The sequence below is a fragment of the Macaca nemestrina genome, chromosome 15 (assembly GCF_043159975.1).
Source record: "Macaca nemestrina isolate mMacNem1 chromosome 15, mMacNem.hap1, whole genome shotgun sequence".
Classification (NCBI taxonomy): Eukaryota; Metazoa; Chordata; class Mammalia; order Primates; family Cercopithecidae; genus Macaca; species Macaca nemestrina.
In genome coordinates this window covers 33,789,528-33,808,665 of record NC_092139.1, presented here as the reverse complement: position 1 = coordinate 33,808,665, position 19,138 = coordinate 33,789,528, and the positions used below count along the sequence as shown (strand labels likewise).

General features: G+C 44.3%; 1 protein-coding gene and 1 pseudogene across 1 annotated transcript; both read right to left on the bottom strand.

Moving 5' to 3' along the window:
- Nucleotides 1-2,418: 2,418 nt before the first annotated feature.
- LOC139358352 (nucleotide triphosphate diphosphatase NUDT15 pseudogene) lies at nt 2,419-17,075 on the bottom strand (annotated as a pseudogene).
- On the bottom strand, nt 15,558-18,922 carry LOC105496143 (defensin beta 132). The gene is made up of 2 exons (XM_011766268.2): nt 18,810-18,922; nt 15,558-17,578 (listed from the first exon to the last, which is right to left on the bottom strand). The coding sequence occupies exons 1-2, from the start codon at nt 18,865-18,867 to the stop codon at nt 17,349-17,351; spliced, it is 288 nt and encodes a 95-aa protein (XP_011764570.1). The 5' UTR covers nt 18,868-18,922; the 3' UTR covers nt 15,558-17,348.
- Between the last annotated feature and the right edge of the window lie 216 nt (nt 18,923-19,138).

Genomic DNA, 19,138 nt, shown 5'->3' with positions numbered 1-19,138 from the left:
GTGGAGGGATGCATAAGTTCAGAGGAGGAAAAACAAGAAAGGACGCCTGGACATAGATTCCCTCACATTGCATGTAGCCCTCATGCCTCCAAATGCGCCAGAGAGTGACCCCACACATGTACAGCAACTGCACATGGGTATCTTCCCAGGTACTCAGAGCCGTGTGTGCAGCTCTCACAAGCAGATACACCTGCATGCACATGCACATGGATGCATCCTGGGACTGTTTCTTTTTTCTTTTTTGAGATGAAGTCTTGCTCTGTCGCCCAGGTTGGAGTGCAGTGGCATAATCTCTGCTCACTGCAACTTCCGCTCCCTGGGTTCAAGTGATTCTCCTGCCTCAGCCCCCCTATTAGCTGGGATTACAGGCGCCTATCACCACTCCCAGCTAATTTTTGTATTTTAGTAGAGACGGGGTTTCACCATGTTGGCTAGGTTGGTCTCCAACTCCTGATCTCAGGTGATCCACCTGTCTTGGCCTCCCAAAGTGCTGGGATTACAGGTGTTAGCCACCGCGCCCGGCCCAAAATTTATCATTTTAACCATGATAAGTGTACAATTCAGTCACGTTAAGTACATACACAGTGTAGCGTAACCACTACCACTATCTATTTCCAGAAAGTTTTCATCATCCTAAACAGAGATTTTGCACTCATTAAATAATAACTTCCCATTTCCTCCTGCTCCCAGCCCCTTGGTAACTTATTTTTTCGTTTATTTTGAGACAGGGCCTCATTCCGGTCATCCAGGCTAGAGTGCGGTGTCATCATCACAGCTCACTGCAGCCTCAACTTCCCAGGCTCAGGTGATCCTCCCACCTCAGTCTCATGAGTAGCTGGGACTACAGGCAGGTGCCGTCATGCCCTGCTATTTTTTTTGTAGTTTTAGTAGAGATGGCGTTTCGCCATGTTCCCCAGGCTGGTCTCGAACTCCAGGACTCAAGTGACCCACCTGTCTTGGCCTCCCAAAATGCTGGGAATACAGGTGTGAGCTATCATGCCTGGCCAGTACTTTCTTCTTCTTTTTTTAAATTTCTTAAAATTTTTATTAATCATTTACAAGTAACAAAAACCCAATATGTATTAACACATAAATAACATTTTTGACAAATAGCTATTTTAATTTTTTTCACATATTAAAACCCACTAAAAATAACCATTTTTCTAACCAACAACAACAAAAATCATTAGTGAGAAGAGTACTGCTGCTTTACATTTCTCCAAATCTCTTCAATGTCAGACAACAGACGAAAGCTGGATTCTCATCTGCTTTTGCATTCAGCCTATTACAATATCACACCAGATAGCCTCTTGAAAACTCCTCTGCACACTCATGAAAAAATGAGAGTGAAAAAGATAAACGATGGTCGGGCATGGTGGCTCACACCTGTAATCCCAGTACTTTTTGAGGCTGAGGTGGGCAGATCACTTGAGCTCAGGAGTTCCAGACCAGCCTGGCCAACATGGTGAAACCCCGTCTCCACTAAAAATACAAAAATTAGCCAGATGTGGTGGCGGGTGCCTGTAATCCCAGCTACTCAGGAAGCTGAGGTAGGAGAATTGCTTGAACCTGTGAGGCGGAGGCTGCAGTGAGCTGAGATCGTGCCACTGCACTCTAGTCTGGGCAACAGAGCAAGACTCCTTCTCAAATAAAAAAAAAAGAAAAACAATAAAAGATGAAATGATGTCTTAGTGTTATAAAAATAGCTTTGACCTAGAATACCCTTGAAAAGCTCTTGAGGGCCCCAGACCACACTTTGAGAACTGCTCTAGACGAATCTCTTCATTTTACATATAAGGACTATGGACCTCAGAGAGAGTAAGTGAGAAATTCAACATCACACAGGCTGTTAATAGTAGGATACAGACATTAGATGGTTTGTCTCACTTCTCTTGGTTTAGGTTCTCAATTGAAAACCTGGGAAATATACCCTAATGACCTGTCCTATTCCCTGTAAGTTGCAAAGATTGTCACAATATATTACCCTCCCCACCATTTGTTTAATAAAAGAGGTAATCAACAAACTTGGTAAATTTTGCAACAGGCATACTGTGTTTGAATCTAAACTACAATATTTGAATTTGGGTCTGTATTTGAACAGAAATACTAAGGCAAACTCGACTACATCCTACTCCATGCAAGCTAGTAATGACAAACTGTACAGTACATATCATAGGTAAATATGGAAAGCAAATTACCCATAATATCAGTATTTATCATATATTCTGTGTCTGGAATACAATTCAATAACATATTTCAGAAAAATTTTCTCAAGTACTAGCTGAAAGGGTGGTGGGTACATTAAGAGACTGCAAATAAATTGGCAATCACAGGAACTTTTTTAAGATAAAATGGAGTTGTTCTGAAATGTAGATATTTTTCATTCCTTAACCAGACCTTATTTTTGTCTTTTTAAAGAAAATCGAGAAATCTTCTCAGCCACCTAGAGATGATTTCCTTTGTATCCCACCAGATGGTTCAACTCTTCTACAAATGGATCAAAGCCTTGTTCTTTTAAACAACATAGTCCCCAGAAAAACTGGTCCAGAGGAGGAAATTCTTCCCAAGGAACCCACTCCCAACTTTCATTTTTTTCAGAGTCTATATTCTTTCGTTCTGAATCATGAGTCACATCCACTTCTCCTTTCATTAATATAGTAACAGAATGGTAATTCTCCTTCTCAATGAAAGAATTCACAACTGAGGCAAAGCGAACATTTTTCAGGTGAAGAGCTGCTTTTTCCCAGGTTTCCCTTTGAGCACATTCTTCTCAGGTCTCACAGAATTCCAGATGACCTCCAGGGAGTTGGAAACTGCCGACTCCAACCGAGCCTTTCCTCTTCCCGAGGAGGACGCAACACGGATGCTTGCAGCTGGTCACCATGACTCTGACTCCGGGCACGGCTCCCGCAGCTCTGTGCTGGCCGTCATAGCGCGTGGAAGCCCGGCCAGTAATTTCTATTCTGCTTTCTGTCTCTGTGAATTTGCCAATACTAAGTACCTCATATAAGTAAAATTATACAAGTTTTCCTTTTTGTGTGTGGCTTATTTCACTTGAAATGATGTTTTAAAGGCTCATCTATGTTGTAGCATGTTATCAGAATTTCATTCTTTTTTATGGCTGAATAATATTCCATTGCATAAATATACCACATTCTGTTTACCCATTTATCTGTTGATGTACATTTGGGTTATTTCCACCTTTTGGCTACTGTGAATAATGCTGCTATGAACACTGGTGTACAATATCTGTTTGAGTCCCTGCTTTCATTTCTTTTGGACATATATCTAGGAGCAAAACTGCTGGATCATATAATTCTGTTTAAATCTTTGAGGAACCAACAAGCCATTTTCCACAGTGGTTACACTGTTTTACATTCCCACAAGCAATGCATGAGGGTTCCAGTTTCTCCATATCCTCCCCCATATCCTCATCAACACATCTTTTCTCTTTTTTCTGTTTTTTTTTTTTTTTTTTTGGTGGAGTCTTGCTCTGTTGCCCAGGCTGGAGTGCAGTGGCGCGATCTTGACTGACTGCAACCTTCGCCTCTTGGGTTCAAGCGATTCTCGTGGCTCAGCCTCCCGAGTAGCTGGGTCTACAGGTGCTCGCCACTACACCTGGCTGAATTTTTGTTTTTTTAAATGTATTTTTGGTAGAGACAGGGTTTCACCATGTTGGCCAGGCTGGTCTTGAACTCCTGACCTCAAGTAATCCGCCCACCTTGGCCTCCCAAAGTGCAGGGATTACAGGCGTGAGCCACCGCGCCCAGCCTGCCCCCAAACATTTAAAAGCCCTCTGGTCTTGTGGGTTTGTGTAAAGCTCTTTAGCAGGGAGTCATTATCCCAGATTGGTCTGCTTGTTTTCTCTTACTGTCTTTGCCTGGGTGGTGCTGCATCCTTTGGGAATTCTGCTTTTCTGCTGCACAGAACAGGTGCTAAAAAGGAAGGAGGTACCTTGGGTGGGCAGGCAAGCAGACAGTCAAAAGCTAAGTGCAGAAACTAAAGCTTAAATTTACAATGATCCAACCCACCTGTGTCACTATATTAGGCAGCAGGGTTGTAAGACAGTTGTGCCTGGACACTACTTGTTTTAATTGAATGTCTTTGTGCTGGCATGTGGTGAGTGCCATTCTCCATTGCAAGCAATGTCGGACAAACCTAGATTGGTTGGGGAAAGCCCCTGTATGCTCTAATGGTTGCAGTTGTCCCTGAGGGTCATCGGGAGGGCAAGTCCAACAGGCAGAAGATCCTGTGAGGGAAGAGGGCGTGCACAGGGAGCTTGTGAGGCAGGGTCTCTTTGAGCTAAAGTCCAAGTTAGGATTCCAGATAATGGTGAGGGTTCCAGGCAATGCCGTCTCATGTGGACTCTTCTGGAGGGGTTGTGTCATCTCAGGTGAAATCCTATGCAGAGGCGACACCATCTTAGGTGTGAAGGTGGACACATCCCAAATCTCAGTTATTTGGATCTGATTGGACCCAGGGGCAGAGAAAATAATGGGAATCAGTCTTTTTTTTTTTTTTTTTTTGGGAGACGGAGTCTCTCTCTGTCACCCAGGCTGGAGTGCAGTGGCCAGATCTCAGCTCACTGCAAGCTCCGCCTCCCGGGTTCACGCCATTCTCCTGCCTCAGCCTCCCGAGTAGCTGAGACTATAGACGCCCGCCACCTTGCCCGGCTAGTTTTTTGTATTTTTTAGTAGAGACGGGGTTTCACCGTGTTAGCCAGGATGGTCTCGATCTCCTGACCTCGTGATCCGCCCGTCTCGGCCTCCCAAAGTGCTGGGATTACAGGCTTGAGCCACCGCGCCCGGCGGGAATCAGTCTTTTTAAGGACATTGAGGCACAGAACCTTGTTAGATAGAGAGTCACAGACCCGGGCACAATGCAGTGCATTAATGGCTTTCTCATTAGTCCGGGAGGTTACTGTTTTAAGGAGCTCTATTTTTTAGACAGGGTCTCACTCTGTCACCCAGGCTGGAATGCAGTGGTGTGATCACGGCTCAGTGTAGCATTGAACTCCCAGGCTCAAGTGATCCTCCCACCTCAGCTGGAGTAGCTGGAGCTACAGGCACATGCCACCACGCCTACCTAATTTTTGTATTTTTTGTAGAGACAGGGTTTCACCATGTTGCCCAAGCTGGTTTTGAACTCCTGGGCTCAAGTGATCCTCCTGCCTTGGCCTCCCAGAGTACTGGGATTACAGGCATGAGCCACTGTGCCTCGCCCTAAGGAGCTCTTGTATGGGGAATCTCAGGCATTGCACTCAAGCTTGTCAGGTGATCTAGTGTGTGTGAGAGGAGCTCATCTATCTGGTAGAATTGGTTCTAGAAGGGGCCAGTCCTGATGTCTCTGTCTCTCTTTTCTTTGTGACAGAGTCTTGCTCTTTTGCCCAGGCTGAAGTGTGGTGGTGCAATAATGGCTTACTGCAGCCTTGACTTCCTGGGCTCAAGTGATCCTCCCACCTCAGCATCCAAAGTAGCTGGGACTACAGGCATGTGCCACCATACCCAGCTAACTTTTTAAAATAATTTTAAAACAAATTTTAAAATATTTTTGTTGTAGAGACAGGTTCCCACTATGTTACCCAGGCTGGTCTGAAACTCCTGGGTTCAAGTGATCCTCCTGCCTCGGCCTCCCAAAGTGCTGGGATTATAGGTGGCAGCCACTGTGCCTGGCCAAGACCTGATGTCAGTGAGGGCAAAAGATGAACCAGTGGACTTGGGGTTTGGATGGGAGTGTCTTAATTTCCACCTAAGAGCTCTCTGTGGGTACCCAGTTCAGGAACCAAATGAGCATCAACAAAGGCAAGCATGGCGAAAAGGCCATGCGGCCGGGCGCAGTGGTTCACGCCTGTAATCCCAGCAGTCACGCCTGTTAATCCCAGCACTTTGGGAGGCCAAGGTGGGTGGATCACCTGAGGTCAGGAGTTTGAGACCAGCCTCGCCAACATGGTGAAACTCTGTCTCTACTACAAATACAAAAATTAGCTGGGCATGGTGGCATGCGCCAGTAATCCCAGACACTCAGGAGGCTGAGGCAGGAGAATCACTTGAACCTGGGAGGCAGAGGTTGCAGTGAGCTGAGATTGCACCATTGCACTCCAACCTGGGAGACAAGAGAGAAACACTGTCTCAACAACAATGACAACAAGAAAAGGCCATGCAATGACATTTCACAATCTTGGCCATTATGGCAGAATCCCCCGTTTCCCCACCATTGTCAGGTTCAGAGGAAGGGGGCAAAGGGCACAAGGAGTTGCCCATGGGTTAACAGGAGTGTAGACCAGGGTGACACCACTTTGTGGAGAGGGTCCAACGTCATATTATTTAAGGATGTTTCTCATGTGTGTCAGTTTTAAGTTACTCTGCCCCTTAATCACGGTCACTATCTACACCCTATTGTTTGTTAGGCAGGGGTACAATTACCTCTATCTCTTGTAAAAGCGCATCATGGACCGGGCGCGGTGGCTCACGCCTGTAATCCCAGCACTTTGGGAGGCCGAGGCGGGTGGATCACAAGGTCAGGAGATCAAGACCAGCCTGGCCAACATGGTGAAACCTCGTCTCTACTAAAAGTACAAAAATTAGCTGGGCATGGTGGCATCCGCCTGTAATCTCAGCTATTTGGGAGGCTGAGGCAGGAGAATTGCTTGAACCCAGGAGGTGGAGGTTGCAGTGAGCCACTGCACTCCAGCCTGGGGACAGAGCAAGACTCTGTCTCAAAAAAGCAAACAAACAAGCAAAAGCTCATCATTATTATCAGCTCTGTGTTGCCCCGTGTACTAATGAAATTCAGGCAAAGATTCTGGCTAGGCAAATTAGGATCACTGGGATTCTAAATCAGCATGCTTGGGGCCATAGGAGTGTGTATGTGTTGAGGGGCCAGGGTCAGGGGTGCTCTAATGTCTGTCTTTAGTTCATCTACCATTTTTTTTTTTTTTGAGATGGAGTTTCACTCTTGTTGCCCAAGCTGGAGTGCAATGGCACGACCTCGGTTTACTGCAACCTACGCCTCCCGGGTTCAAGTAATTCTCCTGCCTCAGTCTCCCGAGTAGCTGGGATTACAGGCGCCCGCCATAATGTCCCGCTAATTTTTGCATTTTAGTAGAGATGGGGTTTCACCATGTTGGCCAGGCTGGTCTTGAACTCCTGACCTCAGGTGATCCACCTGCCTCAGCCTCCCAAAGTGCTGAGATTACAGGCATGAGCCACCGCGCCGCCGGTCTATCATTCTTTATTGGAGTACCGAGGGCAGCAGGAGTGAGAAAGAAGAGGTTTATGGGAACCCGGAGGTTGAGGGAGAAATCAGCACTGGGTATCACCTTTAATGGGAAGGACAGGCAACTGGGGCGTCTGCAGAGGACTTAATAAGCTGTAGAGGTACTATTTAGATGACCAGACATTATTATTATTTTTAATCTATTTTTTATTTTTATAGATTTACGGGGTACAAGTGCATATATTGCACAGTGGTGGAGCGGGCTTCTAGTGCCCCATTACCCGAATAGTGAATGTTGCATCCAATAGGTAATTTTTGAACCCCCGCCCCCCCTTACCCTCCCATCGTTTGTGGCCTCCAATGTCTATTATTCCAATCGATACCACACATTATTGTTATTACTATTACTATTATTTTTTGGTGAGATGGAGTCTCACTCTGCCGCCCAGGCTGGAGTGCAGTGGTGCGATCTCCGCTCACTGCGAGCTGCGCCTCCCGGGTTCACGCCATTCTCCTGCCTTAGCCTCCCGAGTAGCTGGGACTATAGGCGCCCGCCACCACGCCCGGCTAATTTTTTGTTTTTGTATTTTTAGTACAGACGGGGTTTCACCGTGTTAGCCAGGATGGTCTCGATCTACTGACCTCGTGATCGGCCCTCCTCGGCCTCCCAAAGTGCTGGCATTACAGGCATGAGCCACCGCGCCCGGCCACCACACATTATTTTTTAATTTTAGCAGGAGTTGATTGAAAACCCTATTCTGGGGCTCAGTGAGTCTGACTAATTGGGTAAATGGACGTTCCATGGAATTTCCTGTTCCCTAAGGCCCACGTCTGTGTGTCTTGTGAAGTGTGAGTCTTGACCTGGATCTCTTGTGTCTGGGACACCAGTAGACATTGGGAAGGCTTTGGCAAGGCCCTGAACAGTGGGGTCCGACCCCTCCAGTCTGGGGTACCTGCGTTTAGCCTACGTGTGCGACCGCCAAGGCGCGGGTATACCGAGTACTGCCGGCAGATGGCGGTAAAGACTGACGCAAATCAATCAGCTAACGGCTTCAAGGGCGGGCTGTAGGGCGTGGGGGAGCGGTGTGGAATGCATCCTGGTTGTAAGTCGCCAAGGGCGCATTTTATTGCAGAATTTGCAATTGGAGAAGACCATTTTGGCCCTTAGTGTGGCGAAAGAGAGAGAGGCCTTTGTTCTGCGAGCCTTGCTGGTGCCCGGTCCCTGCCTACACGAGCTGGCTTTGAGCCCCCTCTCCCGGCGTTCATCTTCTGTCCCCATTTCTATTCCCTCCAGCCTTCCTTCTTCGCGCCAACCAAGCTTATTTCCTGCTCAGCCTTTGCAGGGCCGGTGGGTCACCGGCTTTGCATGTTGTCCTCAAGGTCTTCACGTGGCTGGCTCATCATGCAATCAGCTCTTTTCCTTTCTTAAAGAGGTCTTGCCTGACCACCATTTCTAACAAGGTTCTTCCTCCCTATCACTTTCCATCTATCACTGTTTTATTTTCTTTGTAGCTATGATCACTACCTGATTTTACACATTCATTTTTTTAATGTTTATTACACATTCTGCTAGGTGAAATAAGTCAAACACAGAAAGACAAATACTTCATGTTCTCACTTATATATGGAATCTAAAATAATTGAACTGTGGTCAGAAACCACCAGGGATCATGGCAGATGGGAGGCAGTACTAGAGTGCAGTTCCCACTCAGATGGACAGAGCAGCGTGTGGAGGCTCGCATCATGAAGTTTTGCTTCGGAAGGACTGCAGGAACGCATTAGGAAAGCCAAGAGAACCCACAGGCCCTCTGAAGGAAACGGATTGCTCCTTGAGGAGGGCTGCCAGAGGCCCAGAGAGGCCACAGGGAGAAGGAAACCTCCAGCTGAACTTTGTAACAATTTGAACTGATCAAGAAGCCTCCTGGCCAGAAGCGAGAAAAGAACGTATTTGTCCTAATGCTCTCCCTCCCCTTGCCCCCACACCCGAACTTTATGCATTTTAACATGTTTATTAGATTCATGGAATCACTTAGCCTTTTGGAACTCCCTTGAGTTGCACTTTTAAAGTCACTTTCCCCTTTCTTAAGCCCCTGACAACCGTTGATCTGTTTCATTCTTTTCCATATGGATATACAGTTTTCCCAACACCATTTATTGAAGAGATTGTCCTTTCTCCTTTGCATATACTTGACACCTTTGTTTAAAACCAATTGGCTGTAGATGTGTGGGTTCATTTCCGGGCTTTCTATTCTGTTCCATTGCTCGATGTGTCTCTTTTTATGCCAGTACTATGCTGTTTTAAATACTGTTGCTTTGTAGTATAATTTGAAATCAGGTAGTGTGATGCCTCCAGCTTTGTTCTTTTTGCTTATGTTTATCTTGGCTATTTGGGTTTTTTGGAGGCTCCATATGAATTTTAGGATTTTTTTTTATATCTATGAAAAATAACATTGGAATTTTGACAGGTGTTGCATTGAATCTGTGTATTGTTTTGGGTAATATGAACATTTTAACAATATTAAGCCTTCTAATTCAAGAACACAGGGTATCTTTCCATTTGCTTGTGTCTTCTTCAATTTTTTTTATTAATGTTTTATAGTTTTCAGTGTACAGCTCTTTTACTTCCTTGGTTAAATTTATTCCTAAGGATTTTATTATTCTGGTAGCTATTATAAATGGAATTATTCTATTGATTCCATTTTTGGAAAGCTCATTATTAGTGTAGATAAGCATTACTGACTTTCATATATTGATTTTGTATCCTGAAACTTTATTGAATTTATCAGTTCTAACAGTTTTTTGGTGGAATCTTTAGGGTTTTCTACATAAAAGATTGTGTCATCAGCAGTGATATTTTCAATTCTTTATTTTCTATTTGGATGTCTTTTCTTTTTCTTGTTTTATTGCTCTGGCAAGGACTTCCAATACTATGTTGAATAGAAGCAGTGAGAGTGGGCATCCTTGTTTTTTTCTAGATCTTAGAGAAAAGGGCAGACCTCAAAATTTTATCCGGACACTGCCTCTAGGAATAAAGACATTTTCTAGCTTCCCTTAAATCTAGTGTGGCCGTGTGGCTAAGTTCTGGCCAGTGGTATGCACAAAGATGCCATATGCGATTTTTAGGAAGGTTTCCCTTTTTAAAATTAACTTATTTTTGAGATGGAGTCTCCCTCTGTTGACCAGGCTGGTGTGCAGCAGTGGGATCATGGCTCACTGCAGCTTTGACCTCCTGGACTCAAAGGATCCACATCAGCCCCCCGAATAGCTGGAACTACAGGTGCACGCTACCATGCCCAGCTAAGTTTTGTATTTTTTGTAGAGACAAAGTCTCATTATGTTGCCCAGGCTGGTCTTGAACTCCTGAGCTCAAGTGATCCTCCTGCCTTGGCCTCCAAAACTGCTGGGATTACAGACATAAGCCACTGTGCCTGGACTAGGGGAGGTCTCTTAAAAGGAGTGTGATGAGAACCTCTTTGTCATCTTCCATTCCTTCTGTTGTTTGAAGCAAAATTTGTAAGGTGCCAGTTCATGAAATCAAAACATATTTTAGCTGGAAATCTGTATTAGTTTGCCATTGCTGCATAACAAATTACCACAAATTTAGCAACTTAAAACATTACCTATTTGTTAACTCAGAAGTCTGGGCAAGCTCAGGTGAGTTCTATACTCAGGGTATCATGAATTTGAAAACAAGGTGTCGGCAGGCTGAGTTCTTATCTGAGGCCTCTGGATAAGAATCAGCTTCCAAGCTCATTCAGGTTGTTGACAGAATTCAGTTCCTTGTAGGTGTAGAATTGAAGACCTCACTTCCTTGCTGGCTGCCACCTGGGGGCTGCTTTCAGTTTCTAGGGGCCATCCACGTTCTTCATTACAGGCCCCTGCATCTTCAAGCCACTATACCATTTTTATTGATTGATTGATTGATTGATTGAGATGGAGTCTTGCTCTGTTGCCCAGGCTGGAGTGCCGTGGCATGATCTCAGCTCATTGCAACCTCTGCCTCTCAGGTTCAAGCAATTTCCGGCTATTTTTGGGTATTTTTAGTAGAGATGGAATTTCACCATGTTGGCCAAGCTAGTCTCGAAGTCCTGACCTTAAGTGATCCAACCACCTTGGCCTCTCAAAGTGCTAGAATTACAGGCGTGAGCCACTGCGCCCAGCACCAGTAGATCATTTTCAATATTCAGTTGAAATATTCAATTTCATAATAGCATTTTAGCATTAGTGGTTAAAATCTGCCTTGAAGTAGATTAACAGTACAACCTCTTAAGATATTTTCCCTTTTCCTCCTCCTTTTCCTCCTTCTCTCCTTTCAAAGGCCAAGAACACAATCAGTGTACAGTCATCCTTCAAATAAGATTTAAAATTGTTTTTCTTCTTTTTTTTGCAGGGAAAAAAACTAGCAAAGAAACAAGAATAAACTAAGCACACAAATATTAAAAAGTTATTGAGGCTGGGCGTGGTGGCTCACGCCTGTAATCCTAGCACTTTGGGAGGCTGAGGCGGGCAGATAATGAGGCCAGGAGTTCGAGACCAGCCTGGCCAACATGGTGAAACCCCATCTCTACTAAAAATACAAAAAATAGCTGGGCATGATGGCCAGTGCCTGTAATCCCAGCTACTCGAGAGGCAGGAGAATCGTCTGAATCTGGGAGTTGGAAGTTGCAGTGAGCTGAGATCGTGCCATTGCACTCCAGCCTGGGCGACACGGCAAGACTCCATCTCAAAAAAAAAAAAAAAAGTTATTGAGATTGAGCATACTTAAAGCTCGATTTTCATCTTTTCAAGCATTACATGCTGGTCACAGTAACTGTTTCAGTCGGCTTTAATGCTGTTCCTTGTAGAAAAATGAAAAGACAGGAAAAGAGAAGGAAAGAATCCTTAAGTCTTTTCATAGGAGAATTGCTTACCTAAATTAACATAGAAGTTTAAGTTATAGCTCTTGAGAATTTATATTTTAATATTTTATATTAATATTTTATTTTATGAGAGCCATGTTTGTATAAATTAAAAGTTCTCTATTATCTTCATATACTGAATAAGTTTGCCCCACCAAATGATATTTTTGTGATTGTATCTTTTACTCTTTGATTTCTAAAATTAACATACAGTAAAAACGACAACATTTGGGTGTACGGTTGCACGAGTTCTCATCACCAGCATGATCAGAGTGCAATTCTATCGCCTCCCCAAATTCCCTTGGTCTCCTGGACCACCACAGAGAGGAATTCTTTTATATTCTGCCTAGGAAATCAAAGCTTGGCTGACAGGCAGCTGCAGCTGAGGGTAGAGGGAGCAGCCATCTTGCAGTCCAACAGGGTGTTCTTTCAATCCTTGCATGTTAACATCAACAGGCTTTCATTATATATTAAAAGCATATTTATTTTACACAATAAATAAATAAATAAAACGATAAGGAGAAACAGTTTCATTGATACATGAAATTTAGGTAAATTGCTTCCTAGAGACACAATCCCCAAATCGTTGGTGGCACTGTCAGTGGTAAACCATTAAAAGATGCAACACGACCCCTGGGAAAGAGAGATGCTATACGTCGTTTCTACCCCTTCATCCACACTGAAGGGAGGGAGACAGAACTGAGAAGACTCCTACTGCCATTCATGGCACCCAGGCTGTAGGTGCCAAGGGGCACCTACAGGCCATGCCAAGTTGCCCTCAGCCCCACTTCGGCTTCCCTTCTATGCTTATCAGCACCCAAAGTCTGTAGGGGTCCGAGGTGGCAGGGGGCTGATATGTCAGCACTGCCCCAAGTGTGTGCACACCCAGCAGGCTATGACAGCACCTGGGCTTGGCCTCGACTTTGCTCCAAGATTAGAGCCGGCACTGACAGCAAGGAGATGCCAGGCTATGGGAGCAGGCACTTCTAAGCCTGTGAGGGCAATGGGGACTTCCCTGACCCTCAAGAGTGTAGAGATGCCTGGTTCCGCATCAGTGGTTTGGGCACCTGCAGCTACACTAAAAAGGGCGGGGCTCCTGCCTGCTCCCAGCACCCGCAAGAGCACAGGGAGGCTCGGCTTCACAACTGCGACCTGGGTGTCTGCATTTGAACCTGGCGAGCTCCTGCCCCACCAACTTGGAAGGTGTGGGGCTGTCATTGTCCCCAGCTCCGTACCTCTGTGAAATGTACAGACCCAGCTGCACCTCCCTGCTACAGCTGGCGTGATGGCAGTGTCCACTCCAGATGGGCCGCCACTGCCATCACTGGCTACTTGGGAGGCTGAGGCATGAGAATCTCACACACACACACACACACACGCGCACACACACACACCCCAGCTCCCCAACTGGTGTCTCACTAGTTTGAGTGCTCCCTAAGTCTACTGCCTCTGAGCCCAGCACAGCACTAGGAGTTGCCTAGGAATTGCGGTTCTTGTGGCCCATACAGCCTTTCAAGTTTATTTAGGACCCTAGGGCTCTTTAGCTCATGGTGGTGAGGCTTGCTGAAACTGAAGTTCCAACCTCTGGGATGGGTGATTTCTGTCTGGCTAGGGATGATCTAAATGATCCCTTTCTAGGCACCTGCTGAGTTCTGCCTGGTGTTAGTAGCACTGAGTTCCAATGTCAAATCCCACAATCACTGTGCTCTTCCTCCTGCAAGTACACATATTCTCCCTCCACACCACACAACTGTTGCCTGAGGATTGGGGAGAGGTGGTGTCAGCAATTCAGGACTGTCTTTCCTACCTTCTCAGTGCCTCTTTTAGTGATATGAAGTTAAAACTAGGTACTATAATCATTCACCTCATGTTTTTATTCTTATGAAGGCGCTTTTTTGTGTAGATAGTTGTCAAACTTGGTGTTCTAATGGGGAGCATGAGAGCATGACCAGTGGAGGCTTCTATTCAGCCATCTTACACTACCGCCTCTTCACTACTTTAAACTATGCTGCTATGAGTGTGCTGTGTATACATTTATCTTTTTGATATGAACTCTAATTATTTCCCCAGAATATATCTGTAAAAGTAGAGTCTCTGAGCCAGAGAACATGAACATTTTTAAGGGTTTTGAAAGGTGTATAGATCAATGTCTTCCAGAATTGACATATTTTGTTACAAACAGGAGCATCTGATGATAAGACTTATTTCTATTTATGCCTTGTCAAACTTGGGTTTGTTAATTCTCTGACAATCTGATAGGTAAAAAACAAGATCTCATTGTAGTTTTAATCTGCATTTATTTGATCACAAGTCAGACAGATTTTTTCCCCATTTTTGGGCCGTTTTTGGAGTTAAAAAGCTAGTTCATGTCACTTTCATTTTTGAGTAGGGGTTTCATGTTTTCCCTGTTGCTTCATACTAACTTGTTATATTTTATCGGTATCAATACTTCATCACACGTCTCAGTTTGTCATATGTCTTTAAACTATTTATGATACTTTAATTTTTCTGTTTCACTGTGAGATTTATTTATTTTATTAAAATAATAGCTTTTTTGAAGTTTAAATTGATATACAATAAACTGAACACATTTAAAGTTTACCATTTGGTAATTTTTTGACTTCCGTACATCCCCATTAAGCCATTACCACAATCAAGATTATGAATGTATCCTGACTGATCACCCCTCAAAGTGTCCTCAGGTCCCTTTACATTCTTTCAGCCCTGTCCATGCACCTTTCACATCCCCAGACAATCAGTGATTTGCTTTCTGTTGTTAGATTCTTACTTTCTATTTTAAATCATTTTATGTAATTTTAAAAGAATTTAAAGAACTATGTAAATAGAATCATACAGAATATACTTTTTTGGTAACTAGTTATTAAAAATGCAAATTGAAAGCATAATAAAATACCACTACACATCTATTAGAATGATGAAAATGCAAAAGACTGACTCTATCACATGCTGGTGAGGATGAGGAACAGCGGGAACTTTCACATACTGCTGATGGGCACATCCACTGGCACAACCATTTTGGAAAACAATTTTGTATTTCCTTAAAAAGCTAAACATTCTCAAGCCTGTAATCTCAGCACTTTGGGAGGCCAAGGTGGGCGGATCATCTGAGGTCGGGAGTTCCAGACCAGCCTGACCAACATGGAGAAACCCTGTCTCTACCCAAAATACAAAAATTAGCCAGGCGTGGTGGTGCATGCCTGTAATCCCAGCTACTCCGGAGGCTGAGGCAGGAGAATCACTTGAACCCGGGAGGCGAGGGTTGCAGTGAGCTGAGATTGTGCCATTGCACTCCAGCCCGGGCCTCAAGAGTGAAACTCCATTTCAAAAAAAAAAAAAAGCTAAACATTCTCCTACCATATGATTCAGACATTCCAATCCTAGATATGTACCTTAGGGAAATGAAAGCATACATCCATACAAAGATTTGTACATAAATGTTCATAGAAGCTTTATTTGTAATAGCCATAAACTGGGAACAACCCAAATGTCCATCAACAAATCAGTGTATAAATAAATACTATTCATATGACAGAAGAGTATTTATAAACAAAAAGGAATGAACTCCTGCAATACCCAGTAAGATGGATGAATTTCAAAATGATACCTTTTGACATACACAAGAACTTAATATTTAATGCCATCTAATCAATTTAATCTTACATGAGTTTTGCCTCTATTGTTATATTTATAAGAATTTCCTTGCTCTTAAATTGAATATTTGACCACACAATCTTTTAATACTTTGCTTTTACACTGTCATTTTAAAACTATCTAGAATTAATTTTGGTCTAAGATATAAGTTAGGGAATAGGCATTAACATCTTTTCTTACCTGGTTTGCTAGTTTTTAGGACTGCTTTTAATTATTTAGGCCTGAGTGTTTTGGTTTGTTCTTCTCAAATAGAAGTTAGTACCTGTCAAATAAATATTATATAAAACAAATGGGCATCAAACTGTAAGAGGAAATTTATGCATAATTCTGCTTTCCAACCAAACAAAAAAGTCATAATTTTAATGATTTTTGTGTCATATAAGGAGACAATTTTGACAACTACAGCATAAATGCAATTTTGAATAATGTTATTATGTTCCATTATTCTATAAGCATTCTATTTGTTTGTATTTATAGATGGCATTAGTATATAATATTTCACCATTTAGATTTTTTCATTTTCTTAGCATTTTAAATAATATTATATGGAAAAACCTTTGTGCCCATAACTTTTTACTTCTCTTGGATAATTTATGATGAACCAATTTCCAGAAGTAATGTTTAGTGGATTAAACAAGTAGAGTTCTGCTTCTCTGTGCTTATTTCTGCACAGCTTCCCAGGAGGATTATGCCAATTTTACACCATGGGTAGGTACGTTTGAGTCACCAGCATCATGCCTTCCTTGCTTTCGGGGTGTACTACCAATGGCAGCTATGTATTCTGTCTGCTTTGTTACTCAAATGAATAAATAAATACTTCACAAGTCAGTCTACCTAGCTGGGCAAACCTAGACTTTTAGCTCCTTTCTCTTCCTCCTTATACTCCATGGCAGCACTGTTCAGATTTCCTTTCAAGAGAACTTGCTTCAGGGGGATAGTTGGTGGACAGCCTCAAGCTGTCATACTTCCAGACCAATGGTAGCAGTTACCCCATGTTCTCCAGGGGCTGCTCTTAGCCAAAGACTGAACCCCTGGGATATGAGAACCTGGCTATTCCTGCCCTGTGTGAGCTCCTCTGAGGGGCAAGCCTTGCTTTGGGCCTCCCCATCTGTTTGGCTGAGACTTTCTTAGAGCTGCAGTCTCAGTCTCCTTCTATTCAGTCCTCCTCTATCCCTCTCTCCTTTGATACGTATTAGGTCAGCACTGCAGTCTGAAGGTTCTCCCTGCCTGTGGTTGTTCTCTCTCACCTTTGTCCGTCAGAGGTGTGTTCTCCCAGTCAATCTTTTGCATGTCCAATTCTGTCTTGGCATTTTTCATTTGGAGGACCCGAACTGACAGATCCCCTGTGGACGAGTCTGCATGATGATTGTTCTCATAAGATAGATACAAACTCCAAATTAGTTATTAGATGAATGACAGAATGGTAGAAGATAGAAGTTCTGGGGTTGGCTATAGATATCTGCCCCATAAGGAGGAGACCTGGCTAGTTCTCAACAATGTAAGAGGAACCGGAACTGTGGAAATGATATTTCTTTGAGTTGGTGGGGGTGATAGGAGGGGTTATTATGGCGTTACGGTCGTTTGTTGCTTCTTGTTTTTCCTTTGTGTGTTTCTGCTCCTTGATGGCCAGTGGTTCCCGATGAGCTGCGGTAGGTCAGGCTGAGGCAGGAAGGAGTAGCTGATGCAGCATTTTCTGAAAGGGCTGCACATGAACAATGCTGTCTCCCCCCGGTGGCAATGTGTCCTGCAGTATCCCGGGGTGTCACTCACACATTTTGACCCACCCCCACTGGCTGTATGGGAGAGGACAAGACAGAGAGGTCGTGGTTAGAAGCAGCACAGGACTGCTCACCTGTCAGCGCCAGATGGGAGTGTTTGGCTTTCTGTTCTGAGATATATCCTTAGGATGTTGTGCAAATGAGACTCGGGAAACCCAGTGAGGAGGAGACAGAATTTTCCTGGATTGATGGCCTTGGGGAACTCTGTCTGAGGAGCTCTTCTTCTTTACCAGTATCTGCATCTTTGAAGCTTTTTGCTAAATTTGATACTGCAGAATAGGATGTAGGGGTGAAAACAGGGATGGGGAGCCAGGTCTTCATGGTCTTCATTTGGATACTCAAAAGGGAGAAATGGGGCTATTCTCACTCACCCCACAGGCTCCCTTTTAAGGTGTTTCTGCCATACTTGTTTTCATAGACTCTAAAACTGTCAATATCAGTCAACCTGGGGCAAAGTGGGAGGAGTCAAATCATTCTCCAAAACCACTGAAAAGAAAATAATGGTTGCTAGTGACAGGGCATTTTTGCATTCACACAGTGCTGGGCACCATTTCACCCTCTGGTAAAATCTGTTTACCTCAGTGCTCTGTGTCTGCCATTGGCTCACAGCAGGGGCCTCTTCGAGCACCCTCAGGCCTCTCTGGCTTTCTTCACATCCATTGCCTGGCCCTCCTCTGATCTCTCTCTCTTCCTGCTCTCTGTGTGTCTCTCTGTCTCTTTCTGACCCTGCATTATCTCCTAGCCCCAGGGTTTGAGCTGAACCCATTGCTTACCATCCTGTGGGAACTAGCCCTGTAAGAGGTCTACTTCCATCCCCCACCTGCCAGCTTTCTGTTGAGCATAGGGCTGGGAACCTCAATCTTTTCCTTCTAGGCTCAATACCTCCTTTGAGCTCCAACCCAGGGCTGATTTCAGTGGATGCACATGGTGATGACAGAAGCCTTCAGTGTGTCTTGGGAGGTTAGATAAAAGGAGCTCACATAAATTGAAAGAAGATATTTTGGTTCAGGTTGAGGGTGACTATCATTTTAGAATAGAAAACAAATTTTTATAAAGGTTATATAGGGTGGTGTTTGGGTGTGGGATATCAAGGCTAGTGGTGGTTGTTAGGAGATCTCTATCTTAGACTGGAACTAGTGGGGTGAGCCCTGCCTCCACCCAACCTGGCTCATCTAGCACCAGAGCAACCAGATCTGCTAGTGTTCCTTGTTCCCAGTTCTCCCTTCCTCCTGTTTATCCAGTTTACCTGGGATCACTTGGGTCAGGAATCCAAGGGCTGCCAAGACCAGGAGCAGGAACTTCATGGCTGAAGGGGTGACTTGGGGAGCTGGTGGTGGTTTAGTGGAGTTGGGTCCCTCTGTAATGTGCCTGGAGCTACTGCCTTTATAGGATTCTCATGACGCCAGGATACTGGGCAGTGAACCAAGGGAGACTTTTCTGTTACCCAGAGCAGTCAGATTAGATCAGAATGTCTACTGGACTGGAGCCTGGATTGATTTATTGAGCACCTGTGTTCTAGACTGTTAAGACGGGGAGAGGTAGAGCAAAGAGTGCATCGGTTCCCAGCATTCATCT

What these genes read in the sequence shown, in the direction of transcription:
- LOC105496143 (XM_011766268.2), bottom strand. Translation starts at nt 18,867, where the DNA reads ATGAAGTTCCTGCTCCTGGTCTTGGCAGCCCTTGGATTCCTGACCCAA. An exon ending in CCTGACCCAAGTGATCCCAG is followed by an intron (nt 17,579 to 18,809) that starts GTAAACTGGATA and finishes TCTCCCATACAG; the next exon opens with CCAGTGGGGGTGGGTCAAAA.